Source organism: Juglans microcarpa x Juglans regia, chromosome 1S, assembly GCF_004785595.1.
Source record: "Juglans microcarpa x Juglans regia isolate MS1-56 chromosome 1S, Jm3101_v1.0, whole genome shotgun sequence".
NCBI classification, from domain to species: Eukaryota; Viridiplantae; Streptophyta; class Magnoliopsida; order Fagales; family Juglandaceae; genus Juglans; species Juglans microcarpa x Juglans regia.
In genome coordinates, this window is record NC_054595.1 from 27,540,534 (window position 1) to 27,562,757 (window position 22,224).

The 22,224-nt window shown below is 36.9% G+C and overlaps 2 protein-coding genes across 3 annotated transcripts; both read right to left on the reverse strand.

Moving 5' to 3' along the window:
• Positions 1 to 5,618: 5,618 nt before the first annotated feature.
• On the reverse strand, positions 5,619 to 7,650 carry LOC121246996 (UDP-glucuronate 4-epimerase 3). Its single transcript, XM_041145327.1, has one exon. It carries the CDS (start codon positions 7,289 to 7,291, stop codon positions 5,975 to 5,977), a length of 1,317 nt encoding a protein of 438 aa, XP_041001261.1. The 5' UTR covers positions 7,292 to 7,650; the 3' UTR covers positions 5,619 to 5,974.
• A 683-nt stretch (positions 7,651 to 8,333) lies between these two features.
• Positions 8,334 to 20,835, reverse strand: LOC121246997 (transketolase, chloroplastic). Of its 2 annotated transcripts, XR_005937201.1 has the most exons (9): positions 20,219 to 20,830; positions 19,631 to 19,721; positions 19,411 to 19,516; positions 19,036 to 19,318; positions 18,513 to 18,661; positions 18,275 to 18,428; positions 16,959 to 17,969; positions 13,973 to 13,976; positions 8,334 to 8,357 (listed from the first exon to the last, which is right to left on the reverse strand). XR_005937201.1 is itself a non-coding variant. In XM_041145328.1 (7 exons), the coding sequence occupies exons 1-7, from the start codon at positions 20,726 to 20,728 to the stop codon at positions 17,010 to 17,012; spliced, it is 2,253 nt and encodes a 750-aa protein (XP_041001262.1). In that variant the 5' UTR covers positions 20,729 to 20,835; the 3' UTR covers positions 16,759 to 17,009. The 2 variants fall into 2 exon arrangements, 1 of the variants encoding a protein (XP_041001262.1); XM_041145328.1 differs by lacking the exons at positions 8,334 to 8,357; positions 13,973 to 13,976 and having other exon boundaries at positions 16,759 to 17,969; positions 20,219 to 20,835.
• Between the last annotated feature and the right edge of the window lie 1,389 nt (positions 20,836 to 22,224).

Sequence of the window (22,224 nt, forward strand, 5' to 3'; positions counted from 1 at the left end):
TAGCTATAAGCTGTACTTCAAGCTAATATATCTATTTTGACTCAGTCAGCTTTTTATTAAAAAATAAATAAAAATTATAAGGATGTTAATTAATGGAACTTTGAAATAGTACTTATTATATGCATGGCATGAGTTAATATAAAGGATGAAAATGATATTGCATTTGCAGTAATTATATTTCTTAATTACTTAATTCATACAGTTTAGAAAAATTCTATTCCTAAGCCTTTTTTATGATTTTTTTAATTTTATTCTCTTATCAAACGTGTGATATATGGATTATAAGTAAAATAATTCAATTATTTTAAGAATAATAAAACCAAAAAAAACTTTAAAAAAATTTTAAAAAAATAAAAAAAATTATGGTGTGTGGTGTATGGGCTTATGAATAGCAATGCTCTACAGTTTAATTTGCAACGTGGAATCGTATATATATATGCCATGTCAAGCATGGTAGTACTACGTGTCATGTAGCATTATTGTTGAAGTGGAATAGAACCAAAAATAAGCAAATTAATCAACCTTAAGAGTTCCTGCTTGTTCGTTGAAGTATTTATTGAATTTCTTATGAATTAAGGATCTTTTTCATTTTTTTCAAAGGATTAATTATAAGTAGTATATCGACATTTCAAAATTAAATGTAGTAAAATACAATTTCTAAAAAAAAAAAAAAAGATAAAGCAAACGAGAGGAGATTATGATTAATAGATGTAAAAGATAACGACCAACGATATTAATTCGAGCTGGCCGTTAAACATTATAAATACGTACCGTGTGTGGCCACAGAAACCTCATATTATATATACGCCATCATTATTCCTCAGTCTCACATGCAAACCAATTACTTTCGTCTCGCAAAAATCCAAACCTCCAGATTAAGCTCTTCGATCGTTCGTGTGTCTCACTAATCGATCGCCATTTTCAAGGTTGAGGTCTCACAGGATTATCTCTCTCATGCATGCATTTATGTTTGCTTTCTCCTTTGATATTATCTATGGCTTTGATCATTGTTAGCGTTTTTGCTCTTCAAGAAATGTTCGTCACCATTCATAGAATATATATCGAGGTTCTTGCATGCATGATTTCTTTATTTTCTGTGTTATAGAATATTTGCTTTAAAGAAAATATATCAAGATTCTTTAGTCAGTGACATTCTTGGAACTGAGAATTAATCAAAAATTATCGAAGTCCTTCGCGACCTTGGTTATGGCTTCTCTGATTATATTTATAGTCCGATCTTTGTTCTGAAACATATATATATCAAGATTCTTGGATTTCCTTAGACTTTAGATTGTAGAATGTGTATTTTCTTTATATTTTAAAGAATATATATCAAGATTCTTGGATTTCTTTAGTCCTTGTTCTTAAGAATATCAAGATGGTTCATGCTTTGCTGCATGATCTAGGCCGGTTTGCTCAAGATTCAGTCAACTCTTTGAAAATGAGAATTCATGATCAAGATTTTTGGATTTCTTTGGACTTTACGTTGTAGATTTTTTTTTTCTCTTTATATATTTTTAAAGAATATATATCAAGATGCTTGGATTTCTTTAGTCCTTGTTCTTAAGATTGAATATCAAGATCGTTGTTATGCTGCATGATCTAGGGTTAAGTTGCTCAAGAATCATGAAGTTGTTGAAACTGAGAGTTAAAGATCAAGATTCTTGGATGTATTTAGATCAATTTATATAATAAAATCTTTGTTTCTTTATGTTTTCAAGAATATATATAATCATTCTTGGGTTTCGATAGTCCTTGTTCTAATTTCGAATATCATCATCATAGTTATACTGCATGGTCAAAGTGTTTGCTCAAGAGAATCAGTGAACATGCATTTTGAAACTGAGAATTCAACAAATTAATGATCAACGATTCAATATGATCACAGAGATTTTCCCCATATAAATTTGATAAAAGTCCTTTGACCTTGGCTATGGCTTCTTGAATATATATATATATATATATCTATCTTTGCTCGCGCTCGAGCTAGCTATGCGCGCCGTACATACTGATGGGATTTTGAATTTTGAATAATCTTAGAAGAGAGTTATATTTGACTTGGACTTCTCCCAGTGGATTATTGATGTGTTTGATCAATGTCGTTAAATTGCTATATCTCTATGTTTTTTACAGCATGGATATGAACTGTGCACTTCCGTGTCCACCACTCGATGAAGAGGCTCTGATCTTCGCCCCGACCGGGATCGATATCCTCAAGTTTTTTGACGATATTGATGATGATGGAAATCTAATGGAGAAACCCAAGCCACGTAGGACCGGCAAGCAAATGCTGACGGTCATAGAAGTTTTGAAGCCCAACTGGGAGTTATTCGCGCTTCCAAGACATCCTTCGGGTCTACTTCTCGAGAAGGACAAACCCGAGCGTCACGGGAACGACATGCAAAAGCAGCTCAAAAAAGATGTTTTCAGTGCTAAGGTCAACGATAAGTCAAAGAACACCTCCAGTACTAATTCGAATCATCCAGAGTTGAAACTGGAGTCGTCAAAGGGAGTGCTCCATCAAGCCTATGATCATGAAAATATTGAAAATGCGAAGAAAGAGAAGGCCATTCAGAGCACCGACTTCCAAACTGAACCTAAGCATGAGCAGTGTCCAAATAATCAGAAACCTCAGCTGCTCAAAGAAGTAGCTTTGAAGGAAAATGCTCCAAAAGGGAAGAATAATATTATTTCAGAAGTAGTAGTACCGGCCAAGTCCTCCGATAAATCAAAGAGCACGTTGGATGAAGTGGATATGGAGTTGAAGCTCGACTCAACGACAAGAAATCTCCGTCAATCCTACAAAGAGATTGAAAATAAGAAAAGGAAAATTCAAGTGATTGACTTCCGAACTGCACCAAAGCCAGAGGCTAGAAGACTGGCCAAGAAACCACGTTCATGTGGAGCATCACGGGGCATGCAGAAAGGTACGTGATATTTAAGTCTTTCGAGATAAACTTCTATTAATTGATGCGTACGTGAAATTCTGATTGATTTTTTAACCCGTAGAATCAGTCAGAACAAGGCTCTACTGTGGAAATTAAGAGGAAAGAAAAGAGGGTACTAGCCTGCTCGATCGATCCGATGGAAAATACAAATTGGGATGCTGTCATGGTGATTTAGGTGAAGATGACAGCGACCGGCGGGGCTCCTCAGAGTGGATTATTATCAATGTTATTATTTATATCCCAATTTGTATATCAGTACTCAAGTTTTGGGCAAAGACTTGAGTCAATTTTTTATCATAGTGGATTTGATCGGAATTTGCCCCGTGGTTTTTCCCTCTACACTGGAGGGTTTTCCACGTAAATTTTGGTGTGTTCTTGTGTGTTGTTTTCTTTCTCTTCTTGTGCATGCGGATCAATTGAAGTTGCACGAAACTTCAATTTCTCTAACAATCGGCTGGGCAACGCAAGCCCACAACTTGGCCCACCCACTTGTCAAGTCCGCTCAACCCGTATGGATAACCAACCACCGTAATTTTCCATCATGATCGCCTTAAAAAAAATAGAAAATTTGTTTAAAAATACAATATGGGTGGATGGGAATGGGATACGAGTTGGATAAAATTCCACCTCTTCTTACTACACAGCCTCTCATTACAATCAAGAAAGCTTTAATTTTGGAGGTTTTGAGGTCCGAGACAGCTCCAGGCTCATGAGGAACCATACCAGCTTATCCATGAATTAAAAGAACTTACCTCTTCAACTTCATGAGAAGACGGTAGCCCAAGTTCACTAACACCTTATCCATTTTCCCGTAGCAAGGAAGATTTTGTAAAAGCAATTTTGTAACAAACGCAACCATGGGACATTAAAATCTTATTTTGTAATAGCATTTTCCTGCGGAATTCCATAACTTGTATCCATTTATTTTAATTGGAGGCAAAAAAAGCAGCTTCCACCAGCAAAGCCAGAAATTTAAGGCCGTAGCAAATAAGGCTGGGGAAGGAATTAGGCAGGTGATAAGATGATATAACCGAGGACAAAGTGGCAAATATGAGGAGCAAAAGCAAAAATCACTCTATAGCGAGAGATAATAGCCAAATCAACTTAACTCTTTCAATTCCCACACTACAAGTACAGGTCTACGTACCAAGTAGATCATGTGGTTTTGCTAGAGAGTGATGCATGTCAGCCTTCTGTTTTGGTAGTACATGTCATTTTGGAGGAAGTGATGCAAGTTAGATATATGCAGTCCAGCATGTCCTTTGAAGAAAGGAATGAAAAAGAGAGAGGCATGCGTTTAATTGTTATCAACCAAGAAAATATGAAACCTCAAGGTTTACATTGCTAAGGCATACCCAAGAATTAAATCAATCTTTAATCCACATCCGAACTAACAAAATACATGCCTTTCCTATATTCTCAAACCTGAATTTACCTTCAAATCAACCAAGTGAGTTTTCTTTTGAAGTCCTAGAGACTATTCCCCCTAAGAACTACCAATCAGAGTTCACTAGAAAGTCTAGTTCAAATCAACTCCTCTCGGCATGTAACAGGCCGTATCTATCAATTCCTGCTAACCATGGAACCCAACTAATTTTGCATGCTAGGCAGAGTTCGATAGAAAATCAAGTTACAAAAAGGGCAATTCCTCTCGTTGGGTAACTGGTTGTATATATACCAAATTAAGCTACGGGACTTGCCTATTCTGGAGACTGCTCAAATCCTCCAAGATATTGGTTCTGGCGAGACTTAACAATTAAATCCGACAGTGTATAGTTTCCCAAAAGTTTCATGGTTATGAAAATGTAAAACGTGAAAAACAGTCTCTTACACTATAAGTGCGTTGAGGTATTCCAAAATCAAACATATGGCCATAAATAAATAAGGATAATAATCAAGAGAGAAAACTGCACCTTAAACTGCATCAAGACTGTTGTAAAAGACAACAATCGGACAAGAAGCAACATGTCTTGAACAAACATGTCTGAATTGATTCTCAAAAATGACCAACATAAAAAATTGACCTTGAAATGCATTGCTCAGTGAAAATTTTTTGGGTTTTCTGATCGTGAAGTTAATGCCTATCTAATAGAGAAAACAGGTATTATATTGAAACTGTACCATACTCATAATTCCTTTGGAGAAAGAGACTTGTTACATACACAAAGAGATTATACAAAAATAATGGGGGTAAAAATACCAAATACGCCATGGATTTTTTTTTTTTTTTTAAAAAAAAAAAAAAAAAACTGCAAGAGGCATTGGAACTCAAACCAAATTATCTTTATTTTTTGTTCTACAGTACCTAAACTTAGGAGAGAAGTAAAGACTACAGCTTTAGCCATAAGGAAGATAATTTTCCCCTTGATTCTCAAGATAGCGTAAAAAGAACTTCGTCTCTAACATATGAGTTCTTCGTAATTAAGTAATCATTTTTAGGGTACAAACACAGGAATCACTATGCTACAAGATATAAATTTAATCATGCCACATTGACCAATAAGCAAAGTGACTTACGGCCAGTAAATCACATGGACATAAAAACAAGGCAATGTGGTGTGGGCAGATGCATTAAGTGTATATGCCAAAAATAGGGTAATGTTTTGATGGTCACTCTGTTTTGCCCTACTTTTAAATGAAAGGAAATCCAATGCATCAATTTACAAAACATAAGGCAAACTATTGTGTAAATTTTTATTAAATTTCATAAAAATGATAAATGTCCACCAATCAGCAGATGCTCTATCAGTCCCGAATTCTACAGTGCCGAAGCTACAGAAATTACATAAGAGAGAAAGAAAAAGATGGTTCGGGTTCTCTTTGATACAGCTAAGGAGTGCTCCGAACAATGACCACCAACCACAAAACTTCTTCAATGCAGGGCACAAGGTTCCTCATTATATGGCATCATTAAGATAAGCGAAAAGAAGATAATCGTGCACCGAACATAGAAATGTTGAAAACAATCATAAGAATCATAATGAACAGAATTCAAAGGATCCTACCAACGAAATCAAAAGAATTTTTCAGCCGGCAGCCTTTTTCCCACCAGAATAGTAATTGAGATACCACCTCACAAACTTCTTCAAGCCCGTCTGCAGATCCGTTGAGGGCTTATAACCAAGTTCCCTTTCAGCCAAGCTGATATTGGCGTGAGTAAACTGGACATCCCCATTTCGAGGCAACTTCATGATACGTCTCTTGGCCTTCACCTTCAAGAGCCTCTCCAAAATGCTCACAAGATCTGAAACAGGCACGGGTGAAGTATTCCCCAAATTGAAAACCCGCAGTTGAGCTGGGCCCCTCTTCTTCCCGCCACTCCCAGTGCTCTTCTCTGCGGTATCCAATGCCGCCAAGCACCCCTTCACAATGTCATCAATGTAGGTAAAGTCCCTAGCGACCGTACCATGATTAGCCGCTTCAAAGATCGAAATCGACTTCCCCTTTAATATATCCTTCGTGAAAAAGAAATAGGCCATATCGGGTCTCCCCCACGGACCATAAACGGTGAAAAATCTCAACCCAGTAAGTGAAAGGCCGTATATATGATTGTAAGTATGCGCAATTTCTTCACCGGCCTTCTTAGTAGCCGCATACAGGCTAGCAGGCTGGTCGGTCCGGTCTCTTTCCGAAAAGGGTACCTTACTATTAAGTCCATAAACTGAACTGGAAGATGCCCACACGATTGCGGGTTGTGGATTTGCAGATTTACAAACCTCTAAAAGACTAACAAGACCAGCAATGTTACTATGCACGTAAGAGCCAGGATTTTCCATGGCATACCTCACTCCAGCTTGAGCAGCCAAATGCATCACATGGGTAAATGCAACAACTTCGAAAAGCTTACTCAATAGCGTTGAATCGTTGATGTCTCCTTCAACAATGAACACGCCGGTGCGCTCCAAAAGCGCTTGGCGAGCTCGTTTCAATGACGGATCGTAGTAGTCGTTGAAATTGTCGAGGCCGAGCACGCCGTCTCCGCGGCGCTTGAGAGCGGTGGATACATGGGTTCCGACGAACCCAGCAGCTCCCGTTACGAGCACCGACATGCCGTTACGTGAGCGAAGTCGGGCGGAGGAGCGGACACGTTTTTCCCAGGTGGCTCCACCCCAGTTGAAGGTCCTGAGAGAACGGCGAGAAGGATCGGAGGGTAGAGGTGAAGAAGATGGGGATCTGAAGAAGAAGAGCAAGATCAAGCCCAGGAACACAAAGGACCAGAAGGTCAGCTTGGCGAGCGATGAGTGCCAGCGGAGTCTGTGAATGTAGGGGGATTTGTCCATCTTGAATTTTCCTGGAGTTGAGGGAATGTTGTCGAGGTGGGACATTGGCTTCAGCTGGGACATTTTCTAGGGAAAATGTTGGGTTTGGAGTTATAACCCAGATTTCGATCAGGTGGTCTTTATGCCAGGTGGGGCGTTTTTGGGATTTGAATTGGGGGTTAGGGAATGGATTAGGGTTGGAGGAAGAATTCTTGTGGCGATAGTGTTGAAGATAGAGAAAGTGAGGGTGAACAGACGGTTGCTTTGGTTGGTGTTTGTGCTCCTTTTAGCTCTTTTCTGAATACTGTTTGGGGGGGAATCTTTCTGGCTTCTTTGGAGCCTGGAGGCATGGGTTGCTGTTGTTGGTTGTGGTGCTGGACTTCCTGCTGAGAAAGATCAAAACTTGAGCCAAATTAATGGAAGATTAGAGGGAGCTCAATGATTTGTTGACTTTTTTATGATCTTAGTTTTAACTGGAAGAAAACAACCTCGATCAAAAGCTTCTGTTTTTTATTTTTTCCTTCTTTTTTTTTTTTTTTCCTATTTTCTATCTCATTGCTTTTTATTTGGTTGGGTGGGGAGGCCATGTAATTGGGGCCTCCCAAATTTATATACCCCTCTATTCAAGCAACTTTTGTAGGGGAGTTCTTCATTTTGGGAGGAATTATTTTAATGTTCGGAATCTATGAAACGTGAAATGTGGTGGTGACAGTCACAAGGAGTTTGTATGGTATGGATGAGATTTTGAGGCTAATTATGAAGGGATTTCCGGGTTTTCCAACCATTATTTTTTTTTTATTTTTTTTGTGTTATTTTCATATATCATTTCTCCAACCAATGGAAGATCCTGGAGATTTGGGACTTCCATTTTCTTGAAGTTATAAATTGACATTTATGGCGGTGTTGCGCTAATTGTTTCTAACTGCATTTATGAGATTAGATCGCTAATATATACATAGAAACTTTGTCTCCTTTTCATCTCTCTTCATCATGTATTTTTTTTTTTTTTTTTTACTTACTGATTAAAGATTAAGAAAGTGGTTATTAATATTTTTTTTATTTTTTAAAAATATTTAAAGATAAAATGTGAAAAAAAAAATGAAAAAAATAAAATATACAAATTTTGTCTAGGCGTCATGCCTAACAGTAACTGCTGGAGCAAGTTAGCATTACTCATATATTAGTACAATAAATATTATTACAGACGTGGTAAAATACAATAACTTTTTATCGTGGTAAAATAAGCAAGTATTGTGTATTATTTAAAAAAAAAACTAATAAATAAGATATACATAAAAAGTTAATTTTTTAATGGTAAATTATATATATATATTTAAATAAATACACAACGTTAACATAATATATTATTGTATACAACATTATTCATAATATTATAATACATAAAGCTGCTAGGCATATGCCTTGGTATGTTTTAAATTTTAATTTTTTAATATGATACGATAGTGTTACTTAAAATTACCATATTAAGTTAATGAACTATAAATTTAGATGATTAACTAATTTTATCCTAATTAATGCATTAACAATTTGTTTGTCCCTCTTTTCTTTTTTTTTTATAAGAAATAAACATCATTTCATTCATAAGGAAGTTACATCTGTGATTCAAGTTACAAGTCAAACTAACTCTTGTTGTAAGTTTTTTTGTACACAAATATTATACGACGGACATTGTCAGAACTTCATAAAACTCTCAAAAGAGAGTATTAGTCTCTATATAAAATAAAGATAAAAAAAAAATCCTGCATCCAAACTCCATCATCCAAAAAAGGAGAAGTAAACAAAACACCTATCCTCCTAATCGGAGGAGGGAGGAACCCACATTGCTATGGACATAAGTCCAATAGTCTAGTTCACTTTATTTTTCTTAAAAAAAAAACTCAACAAACAAAATACCAACAAAAAACACCTGACATTAAGTCGAAAATACAGAAACAAACACAACAAACAACCACCAAACAAACAAACCCTCCTATCTCTTCAATTTGTTTCATTCAAACCCCATTTTCATTTCATGAATTACATTATTTTTGTCCATCTTATCCTAATTAATGCATTAACAATTCGTTTGTCTCTCTTATCTCTTCTATTTGTTTCATTCAAACCTCCTCTTTATTTCATTTCATTCAAACTTCCGCAGCATATTCGCTCTTCTGATGTCGATCAATTTGGATTATTATTTTCTCTAATTGGTGATTTTGTTAAAGAGATTAAGGATCTCTCAAAAAAATATCTCAAGATAATAGATTACAGTACATCCGCTTATACTGTTTCTAGTGGTGGCTAACCTTCTAAACGTCTCTTAAGACGGTATCTTTTTTGTAGGCTTGGATAATGACTAAAAAATTAGTCTCAAAACTTTTATTTTTATTTTTTCATTTTTATCACCACTTTTTCACTGTAGTTGTTGTGTTGAGTATTTGTTGGGGAACCCACCCCTAACATGTATCATCTTTTATTTTAATGAAGTTTGTTTGCTTAAGGAAAAAAAATGATTAAAATTTAAATATTATCTTTTTATTTTCTTGCCTTTAAGCACGCCGTCAAAGTTTATTAATCCATTTTTGCGCGTCACGCTGAATAAGCCATGCTTGATACCAATGGACACGGCAAATGATCATGAAAACATACTCTTTTTGAGAAATGCTTTGGTCCCGAATTCGGGACCCAAAAATTCCCCGAATGGGATTTTTATTTTTATTTATTTAACAAATGATTAAAAAAATATTTTTTAATAATGTTGTAAATTTTTTATTTTTTTTAAAAATATTTATGATAATTAAAAAATATATAAAAAAAAAAATTTATACTATTCGGTAAACTTTTTGAATTCCGAATCCGGACCCGTAACAGTACTCTTAGTCACGTAAAACAACCTAATTATTGATTTCATCATCTTCACAAACCTTTAATTATATGTTTTGTTTTCTGCCGATAGTCATCATATTCGGATACATTTTGGTGTATATATTGATCCAAAATAGAATTATTTTATAAATATAATATTATTTTATCTGGCAATCAATATTTGTTAAATGAATAGTAATTTTTTTTAATGTTACGTAAAGTCATAGAGTGTATAAACATTACATAATTATTTTGAAAAAAATAGGATCTACTATTAAATTTATTTATTTTATGTAGGTCTCGTATTTACTTATTTTTTTAAAAAGATTGTGTAACACTTACACACTTTATAACTACAAATATTATTTCTCTTTTTTATTGAATAAATTATATTTACAGTTATAAAATATGTACTTTTGAAAAAATTAAATAAATATAAGATTCACATGAAAAATTAATTTTTTAATAATAAACTTTAGTTTCTTTTCAAAATAAGTGTGCGATACTTACATAAACCATAAGTCATGACTGTATATAATATTTTTTTTTATATAATAATATTCTAAACCAATATTAATTTACCGTGAAGGAACCAAAAAATACTCTTTTTTCTAAAAAAGAAAAAAAAACAAAGGAAGAAAAACATCAGCACAACATGGTTGGTTCTAGTTTTTTCTCCCATTTTGAAAATTTTTATTTTTGGGTTTTAGCTTTTCTTTCCCATTTATTAAATGGTCTGGTTGGTTGGCTGTTACGAGATGGGAGTAAATGCTATGGGAAACAGGTCACAGTATCGTGTGAGAGAGAGACACATAGAGGATTCTCTCAGTGTTCACATTTATAAACTTTGGCTGAAAGCAAAAGGAAGCCTAGAAAGCAGCATGTGGGGTGGGTGGGTGCATGCATGTATGTAGTCTGTACTCTGTAGAGATTATCCTAAGAATCACAGTTTTCTTCTTATGCAAGCTTCTCGACTCAAAATGAGGAAAGAGTGACATTGAAGAAAGAGCCCAGAATTATGCCCCACATTCCCTACTATTTTCCTTTCTTATATCTTGTTTAGATTCGAATATGAATTGAGATGAATTATAAATAATAGTGAGATAAATTATAAATAGTAATAAAATTTATAAATTAAAATTGATGAATAATAATAAGATGAATTAAGATGAATTATGAATCTAAACCGGATATCATGAAATAGATATCTCCATTCTCCAGTCCCATAGCCGAATATTTCATGGCTGGAAGGAAGATTATTTCTTTAAAATAATTAGCTTAATTTGCATGTAAGCTACTAAAAATATTCAAAATTTAAAAAAGAAAAAAACATATGCATGACATGACATAAGCATTGAAAGAGTTGAATTAATTGTTTTTAGATAATAAACAAAAGAAAAATAGGTTTATCCGCAAATAGCACCGTCCCCATGTACGGGCGATCTGAGGAAAAACAAAAAACTAAAAAATTGGAAGAAAATAGGCCGTATAATAGTACTCCTCTTTTGTTAAAGAATATGGCATCACGTTCGATGACTCACGAGTTCATAAAATACGGCACTATCACGTATAAAATATTAATAGATCCACAATGGGATTGAGGAGGGCAATCTCGTTTGGTCATGCACTTCATATTTTGTTGATGGTTAAATAAATTATTTTTATGTTATAAATTTTTAATATTATTTTTATTTTAAAATTTAAAAAAATTAAATTATTTATTATATTTTATGCTAGAATTTGAAAAAGTAGTAATGATGAGATATAATGAGATGATTTGATTTTGTGTAACAAATCAAAAGCCTAAGGTACTGTTCATAGCCTTTTGATGTGAAAACAGTTCATCCACCTCATTGAATGAGAGGATAAGGCTACGTTTGGGTTGTAACATCCCGTATTTTAGTGTATTTTTACTAAATGATTATTTTTATTTATTTAAAAATTTATTCTCTTATTTTAAAATTAGTTGGATTTTTAATGAGTTTATTTCTATGATTTTAATTTGGTGAAAATTATTTTTATGTGCTTTCTTAATATTTATTTATTGTTGTGCATTTAAATTGTTTTTCATATTTAATTAATTACTGTGGAATTTAATTATTTCAATTTGAATTTACCATTACGTTTAAATTATTTTATTTAACTCGTGGTTTTAAAATCATCTCCGTTTGATCATTTTTGTGACCCATTTATGAGGATTGGACCTCATTTATTTTCCCTCCATTTTTCTTCCTCTCCTTTTCTTTTCTTTTCTTTCTTTTCTTTTTTTCTTCTTCCTTATTTCTCCCCTCCCCTGTGCGCGCGGACCCAGCTCCCTCTCTCTCCCTCCCTCTCTCTCCGTCCGTTCTTCCTCTCCCCCAGCCCACCGCCGTCGCGCCGCCGTGCGCGACATCGCCCGGCCGACCAGCTCCCCCTCCCTCCGGCGACCTCACCCCCCAAATCTCAACCCCTACTTCGCCGCCGGTAACCCGCACGCACCCCTCGAAGCCGCGGGCCACTTTCACGCCAGTGCCGCCGTGAGCCAGCGGTGGCCTTCACCGCCCACCCCATTGTGTTCCCCTGCAGCCGGTGACCTCACCCCACCAACCTCACCTCCATCCGCGCCGCCGTTAACCACAGTAGCCCTTCAAAGCCGCGGCCACCATTCGTTCCAGCGCCGCCGTCACACCACCATTGGCCACCATCTTCCTACCACATCATCATCGACCTTTTAGCAACCCATTAGACCCAACCCCAGCTCCGATCCGCCACCGGTGAAGCTCCACCATCTACATTTTCGATTTGGGCATTTTGGTCTTCTACCTCCCATTTCGCCGCCACCCACGACCAACCTCCACCATCAATAGCTTCACCGACCTCCCTAGGCCCTACCCTATCAATCTTGGGTCTTCGTTTGCCTCCGTTTGAAAGTTGGTATTTGTGACCCACGGCCACAGTGTATTTTACACTGTGGTGTTGCTCAAACGTCGCATTTTTCAACTTCGTGATCCTTCAGAAATTGTTATATTGCACTGTAAGTATTTCTCCAAAGAACTTTCGTAATTTAAATGTATTTTTGCACTAACCCATTTCACTGTATTTTTTTAGCATGCCGGACTGAGTCCGAGGAGTTCGGGGGTCGGATAGATTTGTGATTGGAGTTGTTTGGTTGGATTTGATTGGATTGGTAATTGTTGGTTTGGATATTGTGTTGGTACATGTGCATTTCATTATTTCATGCATGATCATGTTTGTAAAAGAAAACTGGATTTTTGTGTATTGCATTTATGTTCATGTGTTTATGAAAACTGGGTTTTCATGTGAGAATGGATTTTTGGTGCGTGTGTATCACGACCCCAAGCCGAGATGGGGCATTAACTCGGTGGAGCTCCTCTGGTTACTCGGGAGCGAAATATACTGAGTAATGTCCCCTGGATTGTCGCCGGGCGACAATGAGATCGGACGAGATGGTCTCGTGCCGACTCCGTGGTCCTTCTGCTGGCGGGGACTAGAGGATGTCTGGCCACGTACGCGTTGGGCGCGGAACTGGGCATCGCTCGTTGCGTAGCGTGGGTGCTTGGCCATTGCGTAGCGTGAGCGCGGAACTGAGCACCGCTACGAAGCCAGGACGTGCGGATGGTCCATAGGGGAGGCCATGGTGCATATGGAAATAATGCATGGTGCATTTGGAATTATTTCACTATTTTCTGGAAAAATAGTGCGAGTTGGATTTCTGGATAAATCATTTTCTGGGAAAATGTTTTACGGATATTTTGGGCCAAAATGAGATTTTGGCGTGTGTTGAAAAATTATTATTTTCGGGGAAAATGATGTTTTGTGGAAAAATGCATATTTCATCATGTGCATGCATGTTAGTTGCATTTAATGCATTTTATATTACGTTGTTATTTGAGGTCATACTTACCTGCGATATCATTTTGTGGTAACACAGATTTTGATGCAGATGAGGAGGAGGAGGGCGAGCCTGAGGAGACGGCTCCGCTTGATGAGTGATCTGGGATCACTCATTTGTTTATTTGAAAACTATTGTATTATATTTTTATGGATGACTGTATAACTGCTATTTAAATTTTTACTGATGTTTAATTGTAAATAAATTCTGGTACTTAGTTGATTATCTGCTGCGTTATTTTATTTGTACACTGTTGCATGTACACACACTGGCACTTCGTTGGGATGTGTGACCGTGTTGTCACCATCCTGGCGTCTCGATCCCTGTGTATTTATATAAGGGGGATTGGGGGCGCTACATGGGTAGTGAGAATACCTGAGAAGTGTTGAGAATGTTTGTGAATAATAGTGAAAAAGTAGTGAAAAAGTAATAATAGAATAATGAATAATAGGTAAAAAGTAATGAATAGTAAAAAAGTAGGTAAAAAATAATAATAAAATAAAAAATAATAGTGAGATACTCTCACTTGCCAAACATAGCCTAAAACAAAGGTTTATGGTGGAACCCGGTTCATGATTTCAACTGAAAGTAGTACTGGTCCAGTTTTTATCTTTTTTGGGAGTACTGGTCTAGTTTTTTGCATTGATGTTAATTTTTTTTAAAAAAATATAATATATTTTTGCACTTCGTTATTGAATCTTCTACATATTGTGTTGATGCACAAGATATAGTTTTTAAAATAATTTAATTTTAAATTTTTATTATAAATTAAATTCTACCGTATATATATTAATGAAGAGTATCAAGATGTGTATTTTGTCATGATTACCACTCACTGTTGGGTCTCCTGTTCGTATTTGCGACAAGTAAGCAAGAAAATTGCTACAGACAAGGAGAATCGTGTGAAGCTTTGGCCGGTGAGAAAAATATAAAAAAAGTTGCACATTTTAAGAAGCTGGTGTTTATACTTTATAACTCCAAATCCTCTTTCTATTTTTATTTTATTTAATTTATTTTTTTAAATGTGTTTCCTCCATCGTAAGTCAGGATAAATAAATAAAACCGAGTATAATGATCATCCTCTTTAAATGAAGAAGAAGTGGGAGAGTTATTTAAAAGAACCAAGTATGGGAATGTTCTCCTCCCGGTGCATTACGGGTGGCAGGAACATCTCCATGCACAGGCGGCAAGTGAGATTAAGATTCTCTGGGGCTTCTTCTTCAACTGTAGCTCGATCGACCCAGCTGAAACAGCGATTAAGCCAACCCACCATGCATGTTAGTTAATGTAAGAAATCAGCAAAAAGTGCAACAACAGGAGCAAGAGTCATGGCATTTTGTTCATATTCAATATCAGGGAATTAGCAAAGCAAGGTGTTTTCTTCTGGGAAAATCTCGTAGATATAATAATATTGGTTAAACGTGTCCAAAACATAGCAACAGATCAAATTTAGAGACTACAAGGAACTAGAAAAAAGATAGCAATTGCAAGAATTGAAGAATATAGACTCTTTTCCAAGAAAAGCAATCAGTTTTCTACCCTGGAGCTTTCAAAGGTGGTTGTATAGCCAGGTTACAGAACCCTATCGCAAGACAACATGACACGGCTAAAAGCTGGGGTCCCACGGTTACTTGTATGGCTCATATCATTTTTCCACACAAAAAACTGCATTTAATGGTTGAAATCACATCTAGTTCAGCAAAATCACATCTCTTGTATGATCAGTTTAAACTGATTAAAGCTGGGTTCCCCCGCATCTAGCTGTAAATATTGATGCAAGAGTACTTCAGAAGTCATTTGAGAATGACAACATTACTACCTCGATGGACCAACGATAGATCGCAGCAAAATGATTATCCCCTCAACATTAATGGCATCAAAAGGTTAATACATAAATGAAACGTAACAAATAATTTTCAATAATTTAATATTACATCATATAATTATAGAATTATGAGAGGATAATAGTAAAAAAGATGTTAAGTACGTAGCAATACTCTTTCCCACTTAACTGTATAATTAAATAAGTATTTTCACATATTTAAGAAATGAAGAACTTTTCAATATAAATAAAAGAGCCATTTACATTATTGTTCTTGCTTACTCACTAAAGACCTCATGACAAACTCATCTCATCTTATCTTATTTAAAAAATGAAGAACTTTTAAATTTTAATTTGTTTGTTTTTACAACTCTTCTTAACTCATCTAATTATTACAACATTTTCAAATTATCACATAAAATAAAATAATAATTCAACTTTTTTAAATTTCAAAACAAAAAAAAATATTAAAAAAAATATTTTCTAATAATATTTTCTTTAACTTTTAACTTTAATTTTATCTCATCTCATATATGAAAACAAACGAGATTTAAAAGTTATCGCCGAAGTTCATTGGTACCTATATTTGAATATGCCCAAATTCTACCTATAATCAGTAATGTTTTTCGTCAACAAACTTAACCGCCAATTCGGGCCAAGATGTTGGAGGGAAAGATACCCACCCCCATTAGAGTTGAGTGTTACTTTCCATACATTTTTTAAGAAACTTTTGGTGGTAGAGGTCAATGTGGATAGGTAGGCTGAGGACAGGAGCTTCAACAACCACAAACTTTAGAAATTGGACACATTTCCGTTCATGAAGGGGATGGACTGCCCTACTCCTCTAATGGCTTTAAACGATTGTCCAATCCCACTTATCTGCAGGATGTTTTCGGGTGGGGTTGGGGGACAAGGGGGAAATCTAAAGCCAACAGCCAACTAGGCTACCGGATTTGGCCAAATTCTTCATAATTGAAAGACAACAACATAACATTACAAAACTCAAGACAGGTCCAAGAGTTGTTACAAATTTGCGTAAATTCATAAACCCTAATCTCTCTTTGAATCAATATGCTCCACTGAGGAACCATAATAGAAGAAAATTTAATCTGGCCTTTTATTGTCATAAAAGAGAAAGAGACCGTGGCATAAAACATGTCTTGGAAATGTACCAACCCAAAACAACTTGTCAAAGGGTAAGTTTTCATGACAAGTAGCCAAGCCTAGCTAAGTTCTTTAGCTGCAGCAATAACAGCTTCTGCAGTAAGACCAAACTCTTTGTATATTCTCCCTGCCGGGGCACTGGCCCCAAACCTGTCAATTCCTATTGCCTTACCTTTGCTTCCAATAATCTTCTCCCACCCGAATGTTGACCCAGCCTCGATGCTAACCCTAGCTGAGACAGCTGCTGGCAAAACACTTTCCTTGTAGGCATCGGATTGCTCATCAAAGAGCTCCCAAGAAACGAGGGAAACAACTCTAACAGCCTTCCCTTCCTTTCTCAGTTCCTCAGCCGCTTTGGCAGCAATTTCCAGTTCAGAACCAGTTCCGATCAAAATAACATCTGGCTTGTTACCTGAAGAATTGTCTGAAATAGTATAGCCACCCTTTTCAACTCCTTCCACAGAAGTTCCAGGAAGTTGGGGAAGCTTTTGCCGAGAGAGAGCAAGAATAGAGGGTCTCTTCTTGTTAAGGACTGCAACCTTGTATGCTCCTGCAGTCTCATTTCCATCTGCTGGACGGAGCATCAGAATATTGGGCATTGCCCGGAAACTTGCTAGGTGCTCTATTGGCTGATGGGTTGGGCCATCTTCTCCGAGTCCAATTGAATCATGAGTCATAACATAGATAACTCTAGCTTCACATAATGCAGAAATCCTGATAGCTGCTCTCATGTAGTCGGTGAAAACAAAGAAAGTAGCACAATATGGAATCAGCCCAGGGCTGTGTAAGGCAATGCCATTGCAAATGGCTCCCATTCCATGCTCTCTAACACCAAACCTAACATTGCGTTCTTCTGGCGTATTCTTTTGGAAGTCCCCAAACATCTTCAGCAATGTCATGTTGGAAGAAGCAAGGTCTGCACTGCCACCAAGAAGACCCGGGAGAACCTTTGCAAGGGCATTAAGACATTGCTGAGACAGATTTCTGGTGGCATCAGCGGGGCTGTCTGGAGTATATGTCTGGAGAATAGAAATGAAAAAATAATATATAAGATAACCTGCATAATCGATCTGTACTTCCAATATGGGCTAGTCTATGTGAATACCGAGTTACAAGATTACATATGCCAACACCAATATAAATGCTATGGTCTTTTTTTTTTTTTTTTTTTTTTTGTGAAAAGCAGAAGCTAATTATGTAATCAAATGTTGTGTAAAATACTCGCCAAAGGAACATCCATGCCCATTTTAGGATCATGTGACAGAAACAAGCAGGCAGGCCCCGAAAGAAGAGATCAAGAGTAACCAAAATGATCATTACTTACAGGAAGTGCTTTGTCCCAGCCAGCTGGTAGTTCACCATAGATGATAGATTTGAGCTCTGCCGCTTCCTCCTTGTACTTCTTCTCATATTCAGCAAACTTGGCATTCCATTGAGATTCGAGAGCAGCACCGTCAGGAACATGGCGACTCCAATGCCTGAGAAAGTCCAAAAAAATTTATTGATACCAAATTCCCCCCGTAGTATGACAAACAATGATATCTATATCCATGCGTCCTCACTTTTTAACCTCTTCAGGCACATGGAAAGGTTCATATGGCCATCCAAGGTTCTTCCTAGTAGCATCCACTTCCTTGGCACCTAGTGCACTTCCATGTACACTGTAAGAGTTTGCCTTGTTTGGAGACCCATAGCCAATTGTTGTAGTCACCTGAGAGCACGCAAATGAAAAACGAAGTCAAGCACATCAAACTCAAGACTCTTGGCCTTTCTTTTACAGAACTCAAATAAAGAATGACTTCAATGTATCCACTAGATAGTTGAAGCCTATATTCAGGATTTAGAGATTGCAAGTGAAGAAGGGTGTAAGAGCCAACAGAACCCTGCCTCAACTTCCACAAATACCCTTCCCATCAGATGGTATGAAGCAGAGCAACCTTAAGGCATAGTTGGTTGAACTTATCAAATAACTATGAACATGAAAACTAATATATCAGTGCATTGGTATATAAAGAAATGATCTCCTCTCTGTATCAATCCCAACTGCACTGCACCATAAGAATCAACATATCAGGAATTTCTAACCTTGATTAAAGTGGGCTTGTCTTTCACAGTCTTTGCTTCCTCAATGGCAGCGCGAATATCATCATAGCCAGTGTTTCCATTCTTCACCCAGATAATGTGCCACCCAAGGCCCTCAAAACGTTTGTCAACACTCTCAGTGAACGCAATTTCTGTGTCACCATCAATAGAAATGTGGTTGTCATCGTAGAAAGCAATCAACTTCCCAAGTCCCCAGTGCCCTGCTAGGGAACAAGCTTCATTTGAAATCCCCTCCATTTGGCAACCATCTCCCAGAATAACGTATCTAGAGAAAACAAACGCAGATACTTTTAAATCGAACAAGATAAGGCATTGTAACTTAAACTATATATGAAATGGAAAACAAAGAGTATTTACGTGTAATGGTCAACGATCTCATTGTCAGGCTTGTTGAAACGAGCAGCCAAGTGCTTCTCAGCAAGAGCCAAACCGACAGCATTGGCAATTCCCTGCCCAAGAGGACCTGCATAAAGTAAAAGAAAACAACAGAGATTAATTAAAAAGCGAGGAAGATGCTGTCATAATGACTAATAGAAAAATTGATCAATTAGCTAAAATTTGGAGAGAAGGATCTAACCAGTTGTGACTTCACAACCAGGTGTCTCAAAGTTCTCGGGGTGTCCAGGGGTTCTGCTTCCCCATTGACGGAAACTCTTCAGGTCTTCTTCCTGATAGTGGATCCCCAATATTTTCAATTCATACAGAATCAAATATTTATTCTTAAAAATATAATTAACAAAGGCTGTGTGTGTGAGTATGTGTACAAATGATAATATTCATAAAACCTTGTAACGTTTTGTCACGAAATCGACTTGCAATTATATTCATAAGACCTTAGTACCCGAATACACAGTGTATCAGAATCTTACTATTATCAAACCCAATCCAGAGAGACAGAGAGCGAGAGAAAAACACGCTTACAAAGGTAGCCCCAAAATCCTTCAAAAAAATATATCATACGTAATTTCCCGATGAAAACTCCCGATAGATCCTTTAAAAATTGAAAAATTCTTATAATCCACTATTCACCACCCCACACTCTATAAATAAAAACACCATACACCTACCACACCAAAAAATTATAGTTGCGGAGCGTGGGAGTGAATAGCAGCTGCTGCATAATATTCCTCTCAAAAATTAGAAACAAAGATTAGGTAATAATCACCTTGACACTATCGTAGCCAGCGAGGTGAAGCAGAGCGTACTGGAGCATGCAGCCGTGGCCGGCTGAGAGAACGAAGCGGTCACGGTTGAACCAATAGGGGTTCTTGGGGTTGTATCTCATGACTTCGTCATACAAGATATGGCCCATCGGGGCGCAGCCCATGGGAAGACCCGGGTGACCCGAGTTTGCCTTCTCAACAGCATCGATGGCCAGGAACCGGATCGTGTTGACAGACTTCTCCACCAAAGAGATATCGGTGGTCTTGTCGACAGTGGGGGTCTGGGCGACGGAGGCTCGTACCTGGAGGCTAGAGTCGGAGACTCGTCGTCGGCGGTGGTGGACTCCGGTCGATGACTTTGAGTGTGAGGATTTGAGGCCGGAGAAAGTAGGGATAGCGTGAATGGGGAGAGAGACCACGCGATCAGATGAGGATGGATTGGAGGCATGGTGGTGGGAAATGGCTCGGGCTAGGAGTGCCTGAGGCAGGGTCAGTGATGAAGTGGAAGCCATAACTCACAACCACAGAGAGAGAGAGAGAGAGAGAGAGAGAGAGACGGAGAGAGGGAGAGAGAGTAACAATTATAAATGGCTGATGGAGAGTCCGAGGTGTTCGATTTATCCGTGAGAGTTCGTGTATCTTCTCGTCTATACGTCAAAAAATCATGACGGGTAGAGAGAACTGACCGTTGGATTCAGAGTGGGAGACATCAGAGCCGTCGACTGTGGGTAGGAAATGCTCCGCCTTTCGTTTTTTTTTTTTTTTTTAATTTTTTTTTCGCTCCCTCTCTTTTTTCACCAATTTCTTTAATATGTCGCAGGAAATAAATTGTATAAATTCAAACCAATTCCTCAACAGAACCTTTTTAATCTAAAAAGTTGAAAAAAAAGAAGAATAGTATATGAGACTTAAATAGTTATATATATTTTTATTATTTATCTATTAAATAATTTGAACGTTTAAACGTATAATTTGTTTTTGATAAACTTTGAGAGACGTTGAATATAGATATATACATACATACAGGACAAAGAAGAATGATTTTATTTTTATAAACAAGCTGGTGATGACACATCCTCTATTATATGCAAATGTATCAGAATAACGTGTCCTCTAACTTACAAACAGAAACATTTACATAAGAATGTTAGAATATTAACTGCTTTGGAAGCACCGACTAATTATATATAGTCAGCATCTGATTCTACAACGGCTATCAGATCCTAGTGGTGGGTGGGTGGGTGGGTGCGTGAGATGTTGGTTGGAGCATAGGTTCTTTCGGAAGCCGCATACAAATATTGTACACAACCCATTCCACATTACTAAAAAAGGCTGGTTGATTTATGTATGGTCAGACAACGACAGATTAAGTTGTTGATTTGTACTTAATTTTACTGAATTTCTGATTTTTTATTTTATTTTATTTTATTAAATTTACCCCCAAAAATGGTGTTTAATCTAAATAAATATTGATATTCTTGATCAAATTGATTGATTTAGCATTTTTCAAGTGACTGCTATTAAAGATAATAAGAACCATATGAAAGAATAGTATTTCTCTTAGACTAAATGGCAGCATTGCGACAGATCAATGAACAGTGTGTATACTATATAGTTTACCTTTTTCTTTTTCTTTTTTTTAATTCTAATTTGAAATTAGATGCATGCATCCAGCAATGGCATGGATCGTCCAAATTTAAGGCGATCCGTTGCTGAAAAGTTGGTGGTGGGTCAAGAAGTTTGGTGGAGGGTTGGTTATATATATGGTTTGCTCTGTCACTCTGTGTTGAAGATTTGTTCCAAAAAATTGCAGAAGTTTGGTTAGGAAGGAAGAGAGGTCCTTTGCATTGTGGTTCAAACTTTGACCCAATAGTCACCCAGAAGTTTTAATGCTTCTTTACGCCACCTAAATTTAATTTGCAGAAGGAAAGCCACCAAACGAAGTAGCATCTGCAAAACTAAGACGAGTAACGAGACAGTCTTCAAAACACGTTCATTCTCATACAGG

What these genes read in the sequence shown, in the direction of transcription:
- LOC121246997 (XM_041145328.1), bottom strand. Translation starts at nt 20,728, where the DNA reads ATGGCTTCCACTTCATCACTGACCCTGCCTCAGGCACTCCTAGCCCGA. An exon ending in CTGGCTACGATAGTGTCAAG is followed by an intron (nt 19,722 to 20,218) that starts GTGATTATTACC and finishes ATCCACTATCAG; the next exon opens with GAAGAAGACCTGAAGAGTTT. An exon ending in GCTGGGACAAAGCACTTCCT is followed by an intron (nt 17,970 to 18,274) that starts GTAAGTAATGAT and finishes TCTATTCTCCAG; the next exon opens with ACATATACTCCAGACAGCCC.
- LOC121246996 (XM_041145327.1), bottom strand. Translation starts at nt 7,291, where the DNA reads ATGTCCCAGCTGAAGCCAATGTCCCACCTCGACAACATTCCCTCAACT.